This window comes from Oryzias latipes, chromosome 16 (genome assembly GCF_053564925.1).
Source record: "Oryzias latipes strain Hd-rR chromosome 16, Olatipes_Hd-rR_3.1".
NCBI lineage: Eukaryota > Metazoa > Chordata > Actinopteri > Beloniformes > Adrianichthyidae > Oryzias > Oryzias latipes.
The window spans coordinates 24,085,965-24,104,372 of record NC_136252.1 but is presented as its reverse complement, the minus strand read 5'-3'; the positions used below and the strand labels follow the sequence as shown (position 1 = coordinate 24,104,372).

The following is an 18,408-nucleotide window of genomic DNA, read 5'->3' as shown; positions in this document are numbered from 1 at the left end:
TCCCTGGATCCAACGCAGAGGCAGATTCCCAGATAAAAATAGCCAGAGGAAATATTCAAACACTGCTGTCTTTCTGTGGGGAGTGTCTGCTGAATGCACTGGACTTTCGAGGTTAGAGAGAGGTTAGTAGCTCCACTCAACACCTCTGTAAAGCCTAAGACGGGGAAGGGGAGCTGACCTTTGCCAGATCATTTACAATGAACCGGTCAATGACTTGATGCTTCACTTAAAATTAGACAAAGATTTTGATCCAGCTCCTTTAATGCCAATGGAGGATTTCCATATTAGAATAAAACGTGAGAGTGAACAATTATTTCTAGACACATGACATTTTTGAAGCAAGTGGGAAAATCCTTTACAGGACCTCATGGTGAATTCCTGGATGCTAATCTAGCTAGAATATTTAACAACACAACACAAGATAAAGAAGTTACTAAAGACTTAGAAGGTACAATTTAGCATCAACTCATTGAGGTCAAAGGTATTTACAGTTCTATTACACAAGCCATTGCAAAAGAGACTTCACTGTACATGGAGTGTAAAGCCTTGATAGAGCATACCAAATATGGGTATTGCCATTGACTTTAACAGTACTCAGAGCTCTAGAGTGCGACCAATTTGGTTCCATGGTGGGACTGGTGCGCCCATACATTCTGTTGTTTGGGAGAAAAGCATAATCTCTGCGACTCTGAAAGTATCGTTCCTGTATTTGTGTGCAGGTGTAACAGACCTCAAATAGGATTTATTGTTTTTGTTTATGAGAATGTACATCCGAGCCGTTTAGTTTGGGCCAGAGCGGCAGTTGGAGCGGATGAAAAAAGTTTTTTTTTAATTCTTTGACATTAGAGCTTGGGCTCCAGGGTTAACAGTCTTTTGTATACTGTAACTTTCCAACCGTTAACACATTTAAAGTAATTCGGAAGCGGAGAAAAGCAGCTTTGCATTGGTAGGCAGCACCCTGCAATTGTGTAGTGGTTACATAATAATTTGCACCGATATGCAACACATTACTAACATAGAGCTGCAGTATACGCTGATAAACGGTGCAAATCCAGTGAGAAAAGACTCTTTACTCTCCGTTGGAATTAGCTGATTCACAGTGATCGCATAAATGGTTTAAGATTTACGATATGAAAAAAAAAAACCTGTGTTATTATTACATTATTGGTGTTATAGGTTTAACTACGAAGGTCCTGAAGTTTAAATCACATAAACAAATCACTCAACACAAAAACATCAAAAAGATCACGACAATTAAAAAAAACAAAGAAAATAAACAAAACACCATAAAGTTTTAGAAATCAAAACAAAACTATAACTATTTCCACAAAAAAAAAAAGAAAAAGAACAAAAAACAAAATAACAAAATGAAAAATTTCAGAAAACAAAAAGTAATTTTTTAGAAATCAAAATGACACAGAGAAGAACCAGGAAAAAATAGGTATTATGGGACATCGCTGATTGGATGAGGACGTTTGTCCATCATTTTGACAGTTTTAGACATGAAGCACTTTAAACCAAAATCCTTAATTGTTACTGCTAACCCAAACAAAACTATTGCTGTCAAAGAATAATTTAATTCAGGACATACCTATGAAGAGATTCTGGATATGCTCTATACTAATCACAAAACTTGTATAAGTTTTTTTAAGTGCTGGGTAACAGGCTATGTGGTTGAAAAAAACTTGTGTGCTGGTGCACCTAAGTAAAAAGTTAGGTGCAGCGGTGCAACCAGTTAAAAAAAATGTATTCAGAGCCCTAGTACTGCAGGAAACAAGGTAATGTATTTTATTCTCTTGTTTTTCCTTTTGAAAAAAAAAAAAATTGGGACTCTACCATTTTTTGACATATAAAGAAATAAAAGCAAACATCTTATAAAATGGACTTCATGGTATCAATACATCTCCTTAAAATATTATCAGTTTTTTTGTTAGCCCCTGATTGTACGTGCATTAGTAGTTAGCTAAACCCTTACTGTAAGGATGCCCTCAGCATGACCAGTATTATTGAGATTAATCTGAGAAGATTAAGAGTATAGGTTACAGCACCACTCGGGCCAAGCCCTACCATTAAAAAACATGGGAACCAGTGCAGCACCATCCACAGAGGAAACTCTGGACGTTTGTGTGATTAGAGCAGTTGTGGTGACAAATCCAAAGCATAAAGGACAAGGTGACTTTATTAGCAATCAACTTAACTTAACCTTAAGTGGTGTTATGATATTTTACACCCTGATTGTATTCTAAAAAGGTAGCAAGGTGACAGTCTTACCTAAAGAAAAAGACATAGTGTCAGACAGATCCAAAATAAAACCTCTCAACTGGGCAGACCACAGGAATAGAGTTACCTGATCTTTACACGTGCGTGTGCACGTGTGTGCGCACACGCATGTCGTCAGACTCTGATCAGTTTCACTGGCGCCACCATCGTCAAGAAGCTGTTAGGTACACCTACAAGAGCAGACTCAAAAGCTTTGTTCGCAGGTAATACCTTTACAGAGTTGCTCACCCAGAGAAATCTGCCTCCTGCTCATACACAATTTATATTGTTTTACAACAACATGCCATTCCACGCCTTTCACTGAGTCACCCATCATGAAGAATCAACAGTGAAGTTCTGTAAACTCCCCGTATTGTATTTCAATACACATGCATGCCCAAACAGCTGCTAAACAATGAAAGGTACTTCATATACACCCCCTTGCATTCACAACAGGAATTTTGATACTCATTTTTAAAATTTCTCTTGCGTGTGGGCAGGTGGTTCCTATGAAAGATGTGCATCGTGCTGTTTGTGGGATACATTTATTCGGTTTGTTTTGTAAACAAAACAAAAACTGCTTTTTCATTTTATAGCTGAAAGTTTGGCTTTTTATCCTTGTGAAAAACTGGAAAATATTCCATCTTAAATATATGTACTTATGCAAAAAAGTACAAAATTCTTTTAGGAGATAGTAACTGTTTTGTTTTCCCCTCGCATTTAATCCAACACAGCCGGCAACTATTAACCTTCTAAGCAGGAATGTGGGAGGTCCAAGAATTCCAATAAAAAGCAACAGCAGCAGAAGTGCGTGCAAGAGTGTAGTCATACACATATTCTTCAAAAGTGTTAAAGTTATCAGTCAACAATGCATCCAATTCAGTCAAGCTGACTCACCATCAACATGCCTGAACTAAAGCGAATAAAACTGATGCGGGTTGTGCTGCTTACAACCAATTTTATTGAGTTAGACCAAGATTTTGTCACACCAGAGGAATACTCCGGTACGCTGAAGCCACATTTACTTTTCATGTCGGGTAATCAATCTAAAAACCATTTTACAATTTTTTTTGGTTTCAATAATAACTGATCAATAGTAGCTAAATTACTGATAAATTTCAGGAGTGAATTGGCAGTTCTGGGGTCAGCATACAGGTCTCTGATGAGTGTGGGCAGGAGTGTGCATGGGAAGAACAGTGCTGGAGAGCAGTCAAAAAGCATCTGGGCTGTCAAGGGTATTGCTGCCTTACTGGCTGTGGTCCCTCGGGTCAAGGACAATGCAGGACTAATGATGGGGAGGCCCATCAGTGTTGGCTGGATGAGCACACACTTCCCTTTGGTCACATTCTTGTATAAATACAGACATTTCTACAACCATAACCCACCTTCCAACCAGAAGTCATTTTGCCGGATTTGTATAGAAAGCTTCAGACAAGAAACAATCACCTGTACTGCCACTGTTGAAAAGTAATAGTTTTATTGATACTTAAAATACACAACTAAAGGACACTGTCTTTTCCAATATTTTTTTTCTCACCAAAGTTGGATTACTATCTTTACATTTACTCAAAACAGCTGATATCCACAAACTATCACAGTCTTGGCATCGCGCTAAAATTGGGAGTGTTGTCAGACGGTAGATAACCCAGTTCTGGAAAACATTATCTGTTAAAGGCTTTCAGTAAGTCTCCGAATTCTGATCACAGCAGGACATTGTCCTATAAACCTTGTTGTTAAACTATACTGGTACATGGTAGTGGTTCTGCAAAGGGCATCAGTAGAGCTTTCACAGATAAGACTAATCACTGGACTTATCTCTTCTACTTGCTGAAACTGAAAACCACATGCAAGTAATAAAATGCATAAAGCCACACGGTGAAAAAAGAAGTATATTTTCTTCTTAATCAGTCAAAGCAATGTGTGTTCTTTGGGTAAATGTTGAGGCAAGATAGTCACCCTCTACAAATATGGAGAATTTTAAAAAAACAAATATTAAAATTTTGATAAAGAACACCCTAAACGGCTAAATGAACTTCACTTTTTCTTTCACCACACTCTCTCTTACACTTAATCTCCTTCCTTTCAGACACATACAGAAGTGGGGTCTCTTCATGTGTCAAAAACACCATCAAACTATGAGCTACTCTGCACTATTATTTCCACAATGAGAGGTCCCTGGCCCCACAAGTATACACACAATCAGACCCTGGCCCTGCCCCACTCCCACCATTGTCCCACACTCTACACACACACATGCGCACACACAATGGCCACTCTACAGCCATGAGTCCCACTATGCAATTCCATCACACAAAGACACGCACCAGTCTTTATCCTCCCCGAAAAAAAATTGATGGTAGCAGGAAAAAGAAGTGTTCCCCCTAAAGGCTGGTGGGGGGAAATAAAAGCTTTTAAAAACAGCACCACAGAGTCCTGATTGGTTATTGTGTCTCTGGAAGTTTTAATAGACAGAGCATAATCCGTGTATGGCTCACATGTGGCCATGTAGGTGTAGATGAGATAACACCCTCCAAGTGTATCCTAAATAATATTTTAAGCATGGCACATTGTTCTGCAGAACAAGGATGTCCAGCTAAACAGATGAAAATACATCCATATTGCAAAGTTGACAGATGACCTTCAATACTGCCTGGTAAGCAGATGTTCATATTTTTATGACTTTTTTTTACTTGCATGGGGAAATTTTAACAGTTTTTTTCTTGGGAAAAAATAGATGCTATGAAAATCAACATTGCTAAACTGCTGACAAATGATGCAAAATCCAGCAGCTTAACACGAGATATAATCCTATGTTATAGATTCCAGGAAGGAATAAGTACTTTTTTTTCCAATTGCGGATGCACAAACGTCTGCAAAAGTCTTTAGTCTACTCTAAACTATGAAAATACAGATTGGTTAAAGCTTCTTTCATGTACAAAAGCGGATACCAGCTGAAGATCTGAAAGATCAAGGCAACACCACAGATCAATCCGTTTTGCACTAGTCAAAAAGCACCAATCTAAGACAGTTCTTTTCATAAATGATGATTCCGGGTTAAATCTATTCTAACAGGCAGCATTTACAAAAACTTTAATATATATATGTGTATATATATATGTGTATATATATATATATATATGTGTATATATATATATGTGTGTATATATATATATATATATATATATATATATATATATATATATATATATATATATATATATATATATATATATAAATATATAATATTTCAAAAGAGCACACAACAAAATTTCTCTGTTGGAAGGTGTCTTTTTTTTGCATCACAAATTGCTTTAAGCTGTATTGTTACCACATGCATCAAACGCTACAACCGACCCGTTTTAAGGGTTTTCCAAGAAAAGGCCTCGGCTGTCTGCAGCCACACAAACACAGAGTTGCTTGTAAAAGAGCGAGCAGTGTTGGGATGTGGTGTGGTGTCACAGCAGCCTCCTCCAGGCTGCTGCAGGGTGCGAGTGTGTGTGCAGGAATGTGGAGGGCCAACGAGCCCGGGCTGGGTGCAGCGGGAGTCAGGAGGGAATGGTTGGGGGAGGGGATCGTCCCAAGTGGAAAAGGTCCTGCCCGGTTTGTCAGTAGTCACGCTTACACACATGGCGCTGTGCCAGATGCTTACCAGTAACTGCCTTCAAAAGTTATCACATTGTGTTCTTGTAGGAAAACGAGCATGTGTGCACGTTTGCTGCACTGCATGGGATCTAGATGCAGTAAATTTAAACAAGCGGCACTGTAAAAACCATGACAGGCGAGCATTAAAAAGTGCACACATAGCATACAGGATGGCACTTCCACTTCCTCTTTTGTGGAGAAAAATTTGCACTGGCTTCAAAAGAGGGGAGCAAGAACAAACTTATGCAAGCATTTCAGGAATTAAACAAAGAGACGCACAAACCTCAGCTGACTGCTGGGAATCCCCCCCCCACCTTACCTAAATATGCTGACAGGCGAAGTACCACACACAAACATATACAGTTAGTGGGGTAATAACAGCTTCCTGAGTCTTTACTTAACTAGATCCAGGTTTCAAGGCAATCAGATGCTAAATTTCTCCAACACTTTTAATTTGAAAGATCTCTAAAAGTTAGCTGGGGTTGAAAAAAGTTGTCTCTGACAAACTGTATTGTAGTGAAACCACTTCCTCTTGAACCGGTGTACTGTACTAAACCTGCACCAGATTTCCATTACTTTATCAAGCGAAACCAAGCGCGCCTGCGTAGTCGGGAGGGCAAACTTGTAATCAACAGGTTTGATTGGTGTTGCTAGTTCAGGCGATTTGGGTCCTTTTACCCACCCCGACACCAAGTAAACAACGAGGACAATGGATGAAATGGTCATGGGGGAACTCGTAGAATAAATAACGTACCAGTGTCTCCAGGTGTTTTCATTCTTTCTCCTTGAGGTGTTCAGCAGGGCAGAAGTGGGAAAACTAAGCTGGAAGAATTCCACGAAGTCGCTTTTGGGAAGAAGTCAGTCGCTCGGCCTCTTCCTCTCGCTCTGGAAAACTAGGTGAAGACACACGGCAGAACTTTTTTTTCCCTAAATGTAGCTACCGCTCTGGCGACTCTCCTGTCGAGCTGCCGCGCGCTCTCTACACTCTGGAGCAAACCACTAAAACAAAAACATAAAAACAAGACTCGCTTTGCCTCCAAGAACCAGTTTGTCCTCCCGTAAGTCGTGGAGTTTGAATCTGCTCAACTTGCGGGGGGAAACGGTCCGCCGTCCCGATTGGAGGCAGCCGTAATGCCCTCTCTCTCTGAGTCTCTGTCCTCTCCCAAGTTCTTTCGCTAACTGCCCGCCAGTGGTTTACTCCGTCTCCGCTGCATCTTCTTCGCTGTTTGGCATCTCTCCGCCGCAAAGCTCCGTGAATTCTTTGACAGAAATGAAGGTTGGAGAGTCGCCTCTGTTTCTTCACGGACTTTTTAGTCCCTCCACTCACTCTCACACCACTCAACGCGACTCCTCACCCCCACCCCCCTGCCTCCGTCCTCTGGTGTCGTGTTTCGTTCGCTCTCTCGATTGAAGCCCCGCCCCCACTGACGGCAGACAAGGGAGGGTGGGGGCTAACGATGGTGAGTCACGCCCATTTACCACGAGCCGGGCTCCGAAGCTGGCGTCAATGCCGCACGCGGCGTTGCCGAGGAAACCGTTGAGAGCGCGCTGCCGTGCTGACATCACATCCGAATCCCACGAACCGAGAGGGGCGCGAGCGCGGCTTGGTTCCCAGTGGGCATTTACGTCAGTCAGAGATAATTAGAGCTTTTCAGATTAAGATAATTACAGAAGTTAAGCTTTCAGAATCACGTAAAGTCATCAGGTAAAGATGAATAACATGGAACAGGAAACGTGAACTCATTCCCGCTGCATATTTTTGAATTGAGCAACTTCTTAACTCTATGTTCAAAAGCAGATTCAATCATTATTCCCTGGACACTTACTGGGTTTTGTTGTTGTTGTTGTTGTTTTTTAGGGTAGCTCATGTTCACTTACTAGAAAACACTAAAATCTACATAAAGTGTATCATTTACTTGTGTTTTTTTAAGAGAAATGGTTAGAAATGATCTGATATCAAAATAATTGGATATCAGATCATTTCTAACCACTTCTCTTCAAAACATAAGTAAATGATACACTTTATGTAGATTTTAGTGTTTTCTAGTAAGTGAACATGAGCTACCCTAAAAATATAAAAGGCTTCTGATGTAAATTGATATATATTGATGTACCTCTTTCAACACACATTCTTCTCTCCTTTTACTCCTAAATGTCATGTAAACTCACTTTTCATTTTTGGGTAAATCTAATAAACTAGCGCTCTCTTTTCACAACCCGCTAAACACAGTTTACTTCATAGTTCATGTTAGGGGTGTAGCGATTAATTGAATTATCAATGATTTGATTTATACCCCGACGATCCATTCAGATCAATCTAAGGCAATTAATAAAACTAAATTGACCTGTACCAAAATGAAATCATTTCAAAATGAAAAAAAAAAATATGATTATAATCAATATTGGAAAATACCAGTTGGATTGAGGTACGGTAAGTTTATTTTACTAACATAAAATTGACAAAGTTGCTCCACAGTGGACAACACATACATGATGGCAGCAAAAAATCATCAGTCCATCAGTCCAGTCCAATGTGTGGAAACACTTTGAATTTTGCAAAGACATGTGACCATGCAGTGTGGTAGAATGTTCAAATGGTTCCCTATATGGTTGGTGTGGAAAATCAACATTGAGCTGAACTTTATGAAACTAAAATGTGAATGGATTTGCAATTAATTCTTGTTTACTTGTTTGTTTGTACACAGATTTAATTTACACTTGATTATCTTGCAAGAAATACAAAGAATCTGGAAAACTTCACCTGCAATGTTCAGTACCCAGGTATTTATGTCTGAGTCTCACTGGTTACATTATTGGCTAAAGATGTCCTGGATCAATTTAGGTCACTGAATCGTTTCAAATAGTATCGTTTTAAATGAACCATTGTAGACTGGGAATTGTATCTTCAACCACAAATTGTGATATGAATCGAATTGTTATTCAAATGAATTGTTACACTCCTAGTTTGTGTGCATAAAAGATATACCCGAACCACAGAAATATCTGTGTCATTTAAAAATCTTTTCTTGATCAGAGATGCAGTGTGGCCTGTACGATTAGGACAGGTGTCACGCTGTTTCCTATCCCCACAAGCATGCTGACCTTCTGCTTCCACCCTGAGCAGATAGCAAATTGTGAGGCATCAAACGAGAGAGGTGAAGTGCATCTCCTTTTTTCTTCTTCTTTTGCTTACTTGTAAACTGGTACCAGGTGCACAGGATGGAGGTTGAATGTGTGTTTTTGACCGCACTGTTGCATCAGCGATACACACCACTGCCTTGCCGTGTCAACAGGATAAGACAGTGGTGGTAAAACAAAGTAAACAGAGTCCCCTGACAGCGACAGCGTCTCTGCGCTGTGATTTACAAACAGGATTTCTCCTCTCTTCCCTGCCCATTCTTTGACAGGCACAGGAAGCCAACTCTGCTCTGCCTGATAAGAAACCGAACCCAAAGAGAACCATTTAATTGGATGACAAACCTTTTGTTAAACTGCTGTCTTGTTCTGTCTTCTTTGGAGGCAGGAAGACCACATATACAGAGCAGGGGGACATTTTCCCACGCTGCCACTCTCAACAGGGCAATCAGCTGGGAACAAAAAAATGTCAGAATCTCCCTTTTTTCTGTTGTTATGTTTCTCAGTGTTTTAGCATTCATCTAACACACAGATGTTTATCTGTTTTCTGGTGTCTGCATCTCTGATTTAGGTGAAGAGCACTTGAGTGTCCCCTATACTCTTCAAACGGAAGAAGAGATGAGGATGAAGAGAGGGAAAGATGAAAAACAACTGAATAACCGGCTCAGGCTGAGTGATTTCTTGCTTTGTGGACTACTGGCTTCTCTTGTGCCTGTTAGTTTCCTGTGCATTATTATAGACGTGTGTGTGTGCCTGCCAGTGACTTGGGTGAACGCGTTGTATGTAACTCAAGCACAGTCGATGACATTTACAGACAAATCTAAAGCACAGTACATTCTGAACTCTGATTAACACCCTCCCTCTCCTCCTTCTCCTTCTCTTCAGCCTCCTCTTCAGCCTCCCCCTCGCTCACTGTTCCTGTTTTCTCACCCCCATCCCCTCTTTACCTCGCTGTTATCGTTTGCATCCATACCTACTGTTTGTCCGTCTGCCCCCCCCTCACTTTCACACCTCTTCCTTTCCTCCTCGTGCTCCAACCTCTGCCACCTCTCCATGCCTGCATCACTTTCCCTCCCTCACAGCATCTCCCACCTTCTTTTCGTTGTTTCATCTACACACTTGATGGGCTTGTGAAATTAGGAGCATTTTGTGCAAGTTTTTTAAGCAAGTGCCTAGATTTTTAAGTCCTAGCAAATGTTCTTGTTTTGTAATGAAAGTTTTACACTTTATTTGGCAACAACTTATTCTTGTTATCCACTGTTTTATCAGGGACACACAAAAACAGTATGTTTTATTTTCAATGAAATCGGTTGTTTTTTTACTTGTTTTTCATAGGCTTTCTTTCATTTTATTTTGTTTTGAGAGATTTTGAACATCTTTGCACAGCATTGGTCTTCACAGCTCTCACATGATTTCTCAATGAATATATGACGTGAATAATAACATCCCATTTGTATTTACAAATGTAAGAAACATTCGGATTAGATTTCCCTGACTTTCTTTTCTCCTTTACATACAAGTTCACAAAAACTTAAAATGCTTATTTATATCATAATAAAAAGGACATTATAAAGTTTTAAGTCTGCACTTGACTCTCATAACTGCCCAGCCCAGCAGGACTCAGAAAAGAAAAGTTTGTTTTAAAAAAAAAGATGCTTTCATCTGAGTAGGATGCTCTTCAGAGAAGGTTTGGTTTTTGTAGTGAGACAATATGCCAGAGGAACCCATTCAGCATGTCTAGTATTACACTAATACAGCATTAAAACAAATGACCATTGAGTATTTTAGTCACGTTTGGACATAAAGATTACATCAGTTTCAAATCAGAAGCTCAAAAACAACCAAATCTAAATATTTTCAAGTTTGTTAATATTGTTGCAAGCCTTCAATACGAATTTAATTGAGGTGGAAGCTTTTCCCCTTGTTTTTAATAAGAGACAGCAATGGTTGACATTAAACTGACGACTTTCTGGTTAACCCTTGTGCTCTCTTAGATGACCCCACCCTTGCATTGACGTGTTCTCCCTACCATGACGAAGGTGGATAAAGGTGGAAAGATTTCATGTAATCCATGGACACCAGTGAAGATCACAAACCATTGAAGAAAAAAGGTTCAGCGCACTGTCTAGTGGGTCTAGATGACCCAACTCCCAACGTTAAAGTGCCTAGGATAGCACAAGGGTTACAGAGCTGAGTGCAAACTCCAACTCTCCCCATGTACATATCACACCCAAATGAGTCGGTTTTACTATCAATGTTCTTTAATGATGTTAAAGAAAACCCTTAATAGCTTGAATTTTTGTGCAAAACATTATAAACAAGCACAAATTAAATAAAAAGAGAGCAGATTCTTGATTCATTGAAATTAAAATGGAAAACCTCTAAATATTAAGTTTTGGTCCAATGGCCTTCTAAAACAAAAGCATGCTGGGATGACACTCAGAATACAAGGGAATGTGTAAAAATCCTTAAATAAAGATAAATAAAAGATTTTAACTGTTATTCTTCTAAAAAGTCAAAATGTCAGGTCGCATTTCTAAAAAATAAACTCAAAATTCAGAAAAATGTTGTTTGAAAGAAAAACTCGTTTTTTAAAACACTTAGAATTTCAGGGCGGGAAATTGTAAAACTATGAATATATTTTGGTACAATTCCAAAATGCTAAAAATTAAAGTCTTGACATTAAGGCAGATAATGTTTTTTCTATTGTAGTTAGAAAATAACCAAAATTAAATACAATCAAATTTAGAGAGAATCCAACCAGATCAGAATTAAAAAGAAAGTCTGATTCCTAAAAATAAAGATACATTTCTGAAAAAACAATCAGAAATCTTTGAAAAAACATAATAGAAAAATACTGTTTTTAAAAATAACTGAGTTCTGTAGCCAGTCAGAAATGTAAAAAAAATGAAAAACTCACACACTGAAAAGTAACTACTCTCAATAAAAAAATCTCACAATTTTCTGGGGTTTATTTAACAACCTTTTTCTCCAGTGGCTCAAAAATCTTTAATCTTGTCAGATTAAGCCCAAAATAAATCAAATATAATAAAGGCTTCGTGATTAAATACAATTGAAAGCAAAGCTTTTCAATAAATATCAAGCCAATATATTAAAATGTGCATTTTTTTTTTTTTTTTTACAAAACTTGTTTCAAAAATATTTCAAACAAGTTTTAAAAGTTATCTTGGTCTGTGAGTAATTCTTAATGCCCAACTACCAGTTTAATACCAAAACATCACTGCATTGTCATTCAATTATAAAATAAAACATATGAGCTTTAAAGTTGCATCTTACAGTGAATATTTCTTAAGATCAATTTAAAATTTCCACCCATCAAGACGATCGCAGGAAGTGAACTTAATAATGTGCTTGACAAACAGAGCATCACAGTGGAGCCTTGTCTTATTTGTTCCACATCATAAGTCCTTCTATCTCCCATCCCGCCCTTTTTTTTAATTCCTTCTCAGCTTTATGTGGTTCTGTCCGTTCCTAATCGGAGTGACAGACAGACGCTCTGCAGAGAAAGAAGGACGGAATAAAAAAAAAAAAGAGCTGAGATCTTGTCAGTGTTTGTATGCGAATGCACACAGTTCGGTGGGGGCATGGGGGTGGCCTATGTCCACAGACGTATTTTCCTATAACCTCCCCCTCTCTGCCCCTTTGCTACAACCTCTGCCAGTCTTCATCTTAGTTGGGTGATGTAATTCATCATACCATCTAAGAATGAACCCAAACTCCTTTTTGTTCACTTTTCATTCCAGCAGTTATCGTGGGTCATCCAGACAGCCGTCCCTAGTTTCCTCTGGATGGTGGGTCAGCAACACACATGGCTTGAGTCTGCATAATTATCATGGACAATGGGTGTGGTAGCCCGCTAACCAGAGCCACCACAGGCAGTGCAGACAAGCAAAGCCCTCACAAACTCACAATGCATGTGCATGCAAAACCTGCTCCGAGTGGAAGTCAGGCGGGATTGTAATTCCTGGACAAGGCGTCGAACAGTCAACAGAGGTGTGATACTTTTTGTACACAGTGTATCTAATGATTCATACCACTGGAGTGTAAGCGCATGAATGAACTGTCACATACTGTCGTGCAAAAGCACACGTTGTCACCTTCGGTGTCTTTCCTTGTTCAAGCTGTGAATCTCTCTCTCTTCCTTCCAGGGAATAAATGTACGCATCAACTTTAGATTGGATTATTTAAAACATCTGCTTTGGCCTGATTTAGAGATGATATATTAATGAAAGTAAAGCTGAACTTTTCATGTGGATAATGGAAGCAGATGACATTTTGGTAGAGAAAACAACCAAAAAAAGAGTGAGCAGTTTGGATGAAAGAAGACGAGAAGAAGCCAGCAGCTGAGGGGACAACAAGTGCAGCAGGGTGGCGGTTATTTCCACGCCCACTCCCTCTCCACCCTCATTGCATCTAAAACGGCAAAAGCAAGAAAAGACGGAGAGAGGGAGAGACAGGAAAAGAGAGCAGAGCTGTGGAGAACAAGAAGTGGGAGAGAGAGGGAGATGCAAAGAGAGAGTCAATGGCTTCTTTGTCTTTGGAGAACTTGTTTATTTTCAAGCTTTCAAGTCTAACTGTCAGGAGCCACATCTTGTTCCCAAGACTTTGTCTCTCTTTCACACAGTATAACTGAAAAAGAAATAAAGAGTGCTCCCCAAGAGTGCACCAAAAACAGAGTACTCCTCTAAAGATTTGCCTGGACTTTCTGGAACCAGGTTACACAAATGCAATCATAACCCTCATAACTCTGTAAGCTAGTGAATGGTTAACCATCTTATGATCAAAATAGGCAATTTTATTTTATCATCTCTATGTTTTTTCAATCATTTGTACATCTTGAAATCTGTAGAATAAGTTCTATCTGTTTTGTTTTTGGGGCAGTGAACAAGTACGCTAGATTTAAAGTAGATTGTCTTAAAGGTTTTATTTCCAGACTCTCACAAGAAGACTGTTGCATCTCAAGAGTAGATCTACAATTAGCTCTGAGTACTCTTGATACAACAATTCACTTTCCCCATAATTCGGTCCTAACCTCAATTTTTAAGTTACGGTTTTGTTTAGGTTTGATACAAGATTTGTGTGCTACAAAACAACGAAAATAATATTTTTTGGGAAAAATCGTTTTTTTTTTCAAATTTGCTTATTAGGTGGAACAATCAATTGACTTAATCAATGAATCGTTTTTTACTCCTACCATCCTTATGGATCGATCTCTCTGAGGCAAGTTGTTAATCAAAATGACTTATACCATTGTAAAATCATTTAAAAATGGAATAAGTCAGTAATATTTTCATTGGAAAATACCATTTGCATTGAGGCACGGTAGGTTTATTTTACAATAACATAAAATTGACCAAACATCACAGCGGACAACACATGTGATGGCAGCAAAAAATGATCAAGCCATCATTACAGCCCAATGTGTGGCCAAGAAAAACCTTTAAGTTGAGCCTGGTGTACTGTAATAAAACAATTTACAGAATTAGCACAAACAAAATGTTTTTATTTAGCTTTAAATGATAAAAAACGGCCTTGTTCCTGAAGGCCAGCACCAAATCTTGTTGGAAAAAAATTATTGTTTCTTGATGATGTGAAGGAAGTTAAGCGCAATGACAGGAATATGCTTCAAAAGCAAAAAAACATTAAAATAAATAAATAAATAAAAAATGTGTCGATGATAAATTAGGCTTAAACTGACAGCATCAATCCTTTGATGTGATCTAGTTGAACAGTTGTCCACACCTAAAAGCTGAAAAAGAGAGAGGTGTAAATAATCAGAATAACATCAGGCCGGAGAGAAACTTGTGGAAACAGTTTATGCTGTATTTCTATATTCAAATGTACATTTTTTTTCACACTCTATATATTTTATTTCAATCCATAAATCTTGGTTAAAAGTTTTATAAACTTCTGTTGGAGTTGGGCACATCACTTAAGAATAAAAAAATTACAATTTGAATCTGTTTTCTGGATTTCTGTGCCCATGTTCAAAGAAAACAGATCCAACTGTCTTTTTGAGATGCAAGACCTCCACACAGTCATCCTCTGTGCCCGTGCTCCCTCCTTCTCTCCCCCTCTTCCCCAGCTGGTATTCGCACATGAGTAATGGGATTACCACAGCGAGTGGTGAGGTGGATCAGAAGGGGGAGGGAGGGAGGATGATGGAGGACAAGAGAGACGGAGGAAGAGTGAGACAACATTGACACCAAGAACAAGAGATCACCGGGAGGAAGACGAAGCAGCAAAGAAACAAGAGCTTTGATGCTCAACTAAACTTAAACGTTTAAACACGCCCATCTGCAAACTTCACATTTTTCCTCTTTGATTTTCAAGTTTCAGGGTCACAAAGAGAAATTCATGATAAATTACTATTTTCATGCCTGAGGCCCTAGACAGAGAAACTGCACTCACTTTCTGTTGGATTACCATGGCAATGAAGGAGCTATTCAAGTACAAAAAGCTCCTTTTTGCAGAGGATATAGTAGGAAAAAAGAAAGCAGTCAGTGCATGTATGAAAGCAGGGTGGTGGGAGTTGGAAAGACAGTGTAATGTGGGAGCGGTTGGTAAAACTCACAGAAACTGCATGTTATATTAAACCAGTGTCTGGCACTTTGTCAGCTATATAAAGTATGATTAAGGGGAAGGGAGAAAGAGCACTGGGAAGGAGATCAGGTAATTTAGCTCAGAGGACGGGACACTGGTGCTCGAGGGAGGGTTGAGGGGGAGACAGGAAGAATGTCTCTTGTTCATATAAGTGAGGCAGACAGAGGAACGTGAGCGTGGCATGAGGGTGTTAAGGAAGGTGCAGGTGTCAGGCTGGAGAGGAGACAGAGGTATGCCTGGCTCTGTGACAGCAGCTATATTGAGCACAGCGTGTGTGTTGACACTGTCTCCTGTATCTCAGTGAGGAACAAACTCTTCCTATTGGCACAGTACAAAGCTTTCTCTTCCCCTCTTTACTCCTCTCAACCCCACAGCGAGCAAAGTGCAATCTCTCTGTCTCCACACATCCCCTCAAATTTCCTCCCTTATCTTGGTCTCACCTTCATCTGTCTTACTACCGTCTGTTCCCACTCAGTACAAACACCTTGGACACCTCAATACCGCACACTTTGATCATCTTCCTTGTTCTGTGTTTCTAGTTTTCAAACTTTTTTTGTACTTTTGGGGACAAGAAGTAAAAACAGCTTATAAATCACGCAAGCACAGCAACTGTTAACTTTGCATCAACAAAGTGCTTTATTTACCAAAAAGGGAGAAAATGAATAAGTTAATGATTGTCATCTATCCTGATGCTTAAATTCCAATTAATTGTTTTGTCATTTGGCCATCAAATCATATTAATGTATCACAGATTCCCAACAGTTGTTTTAACCCTTGTTCAATCCTATGGGGTCAAGATGACCATTGACGTGTTCTCCCTACCATGACAAAGGTGGATAAAGGTGGAGAGGATTTCATGTAATCCATGGAAACCAGGGAAGATCACAAATCATTGAAGAAAAAAGTTCAACGCACTGTCTTTTGGGTCTAGATGACCCAACTCCCAATGTTAAAGTGCCTAAGATAGAACAAGGGTTAAATAAAAATAAAAAATAACAACACATGATTTGCATCTCAGGAATTGAACCACTTTCATGGAATTGGAGGTGCTTGAAGTCCCCAAAAAAGGTGTTTTTGGAGTTTCTAACATGTTCTTGTGGCATTTTTCTCATGGTGGAGGACATATGTAGAGAAAGATAAGCTCAAAATTGCAAAATTGCATTCCTGAGTATTTCTTTACCTCTTTTTATTTCTAAAATTCAGTGGAAAAAATGCAGTTGGAAAAGGCTTGTAGCAGTGATGTCACAAGAACAGGCACACGGCTGGATCCAAATTCAGTGCTGCATTTGGATTAACCTGCTCGGGTTTATTAGCTCAGCTAAAAGTTCACAAAGCTAAATCAGGGTCTGGCAGGCAGGGGTCAATAACGGGCATGTGATCGACCGAGGAGAGACAGGGTAGTCAGAGTCCAGGCAAGAGTCAGGGCAGTCGGCAGGGATTCAGAGTCAGAAACAGGGTCAGGAGACAAAAAATCAGGTCCCAATATAACACTTGGTAATAAAGGCAGAATGGCACAAACAATACTTTACACTGAATGTGGCTCAGTGCAGTGCTTAAGTAGACTGTGATTGATTGAGTGAATAAGAGTCAGACATGTGTCATCCAGGAAGTGTGTGCTGGGAGATGAAGTGATTTCAGTGCTCTGGAGTGGAGACTGCTCACGCTGGTGACCAGAAGGGGAGACTTCTGACTTCTGACAGATCTAGATACCACAGTCAGTGGGCCACCAGCACCCTGCTCTGCTCCATTTCAATACATCAGCTTGTAGATGACAAGTTCCATGTACGTCCTCGTCTAAGCTGGTATTTGACTCAAAACGTGGTGCAGCAGTAGGGCGGTCGACCCATGATTGTAATATTGCAGGTTTCGATTCACGCCTTGCAAGCCCATGAGTCAAAGTGTCCTAGGGCAAGACACTGAACCCCACCCTGCCTCTGGTTGGCGCCAATGTTCGGCAGTGGAGCCGCCACCAGTGTGCGAATGTGTGTGTGACTGGGTGAATGGGTCTGTGACTGTAAAGCGCTTTGGGCCTTGTAGGTAGAAAAGCGCCATAGAAGTATACACCATTTACCAAAACTGCATGGCTGGATAGCCCTATTTTTTGGGAACAATAATGTTAGGTTGGGGGAATAAGGGGCTGTAAGCTAGCAAAAGAGCGTGTAAACAGATGGGTGATGGGAGTTGGGGGTGGGCTTATTCCACAGCAACAGTCCTGCCCACAACTCAGAGGTGAATTTCCAACAAATTTGGTTGCAGTGGGACTTCAAGGTTTTTTGAGTTTTTAGAAGAACATGGAAACCAAATGAAGCTGAATTACTGAAAGGAGAGTGCTTGTATGTAATCATGCTAATGATATATATTAGTGCACCCTGCAGAATAACAGTACTCATAACAATTTTTTTCCTCCTTTCTCCTAAATTACCATAATCACAACTTGAGTCAATTTTCTCAAGTAAAAACTCTGAATTTAATAAATACATGAGTCAAATTGATCACACATCCTCTGTACTTCACCCAGCCAACCCCCTGGAAGGAGTCAAGTCGGGCTGTAGCCGGATGACATGAGTGACGTCTATGAAAATATGTTCATCTTCACAGATAGACTAGATGATTAATTTGCCATCCCATGATTGAGTCTTCTGATGTGCACTTTTTGAAGCACACCAAGCCTCCAAGCATCTCACAGGACATTTTCAGGAGTTCACGTGAAAGTAACTTGGTGTTCTTGTAACAGCTTGAAGCATAAAC

General features: G+C 39.6%; 1 protein-coding gene and 1 long non-coding RNA gene across 4 annotated transcripts in view; one reads left to right on the top strand and one right to left on the bottom strand.

Moving 5' to 3' along the window:
- The window catches only part of erfl3 (Ets2 repressor factor like 3), a 58,602-nt gene extending 51,321 nt beyond the window's left edge, over window positions 1-7,281 (bottom strand). For all 3 annotated transcript variants that reach the window (XM_023964445.2, XM_078933564.1, XM_078933563.1), the window contains exon 1: window positions 6,656-7,281. In XM_023964445.2, coding sequence (XP_023820213.2) covers window positions 6,656-6,677 — 22 coding nt within the window. In that variant the 5' untranslated portion in view covers window positions 6,678-7,281. The remainder of the gene's footprint in view (window positions 1-6,655) is intronic.
- Window positions 7,282-7,957: 676 nt separating this feature from the next.
- LOC144984588 (uncharacterized) lies at window positions 7,958-15,390 on the top strand. The gene is made up of 3 exons (XR_013648388.1): window positions 7,958-9,504; window positions 9,608-13,050; window positions 13,206-15,390. It is a non-coding gene; the product is annotated as an uncharacterized LOC144984588 (long non-coding RNA).
- Window positions 15,391-18,408: the final 3,018 nt, after the last annotated feature.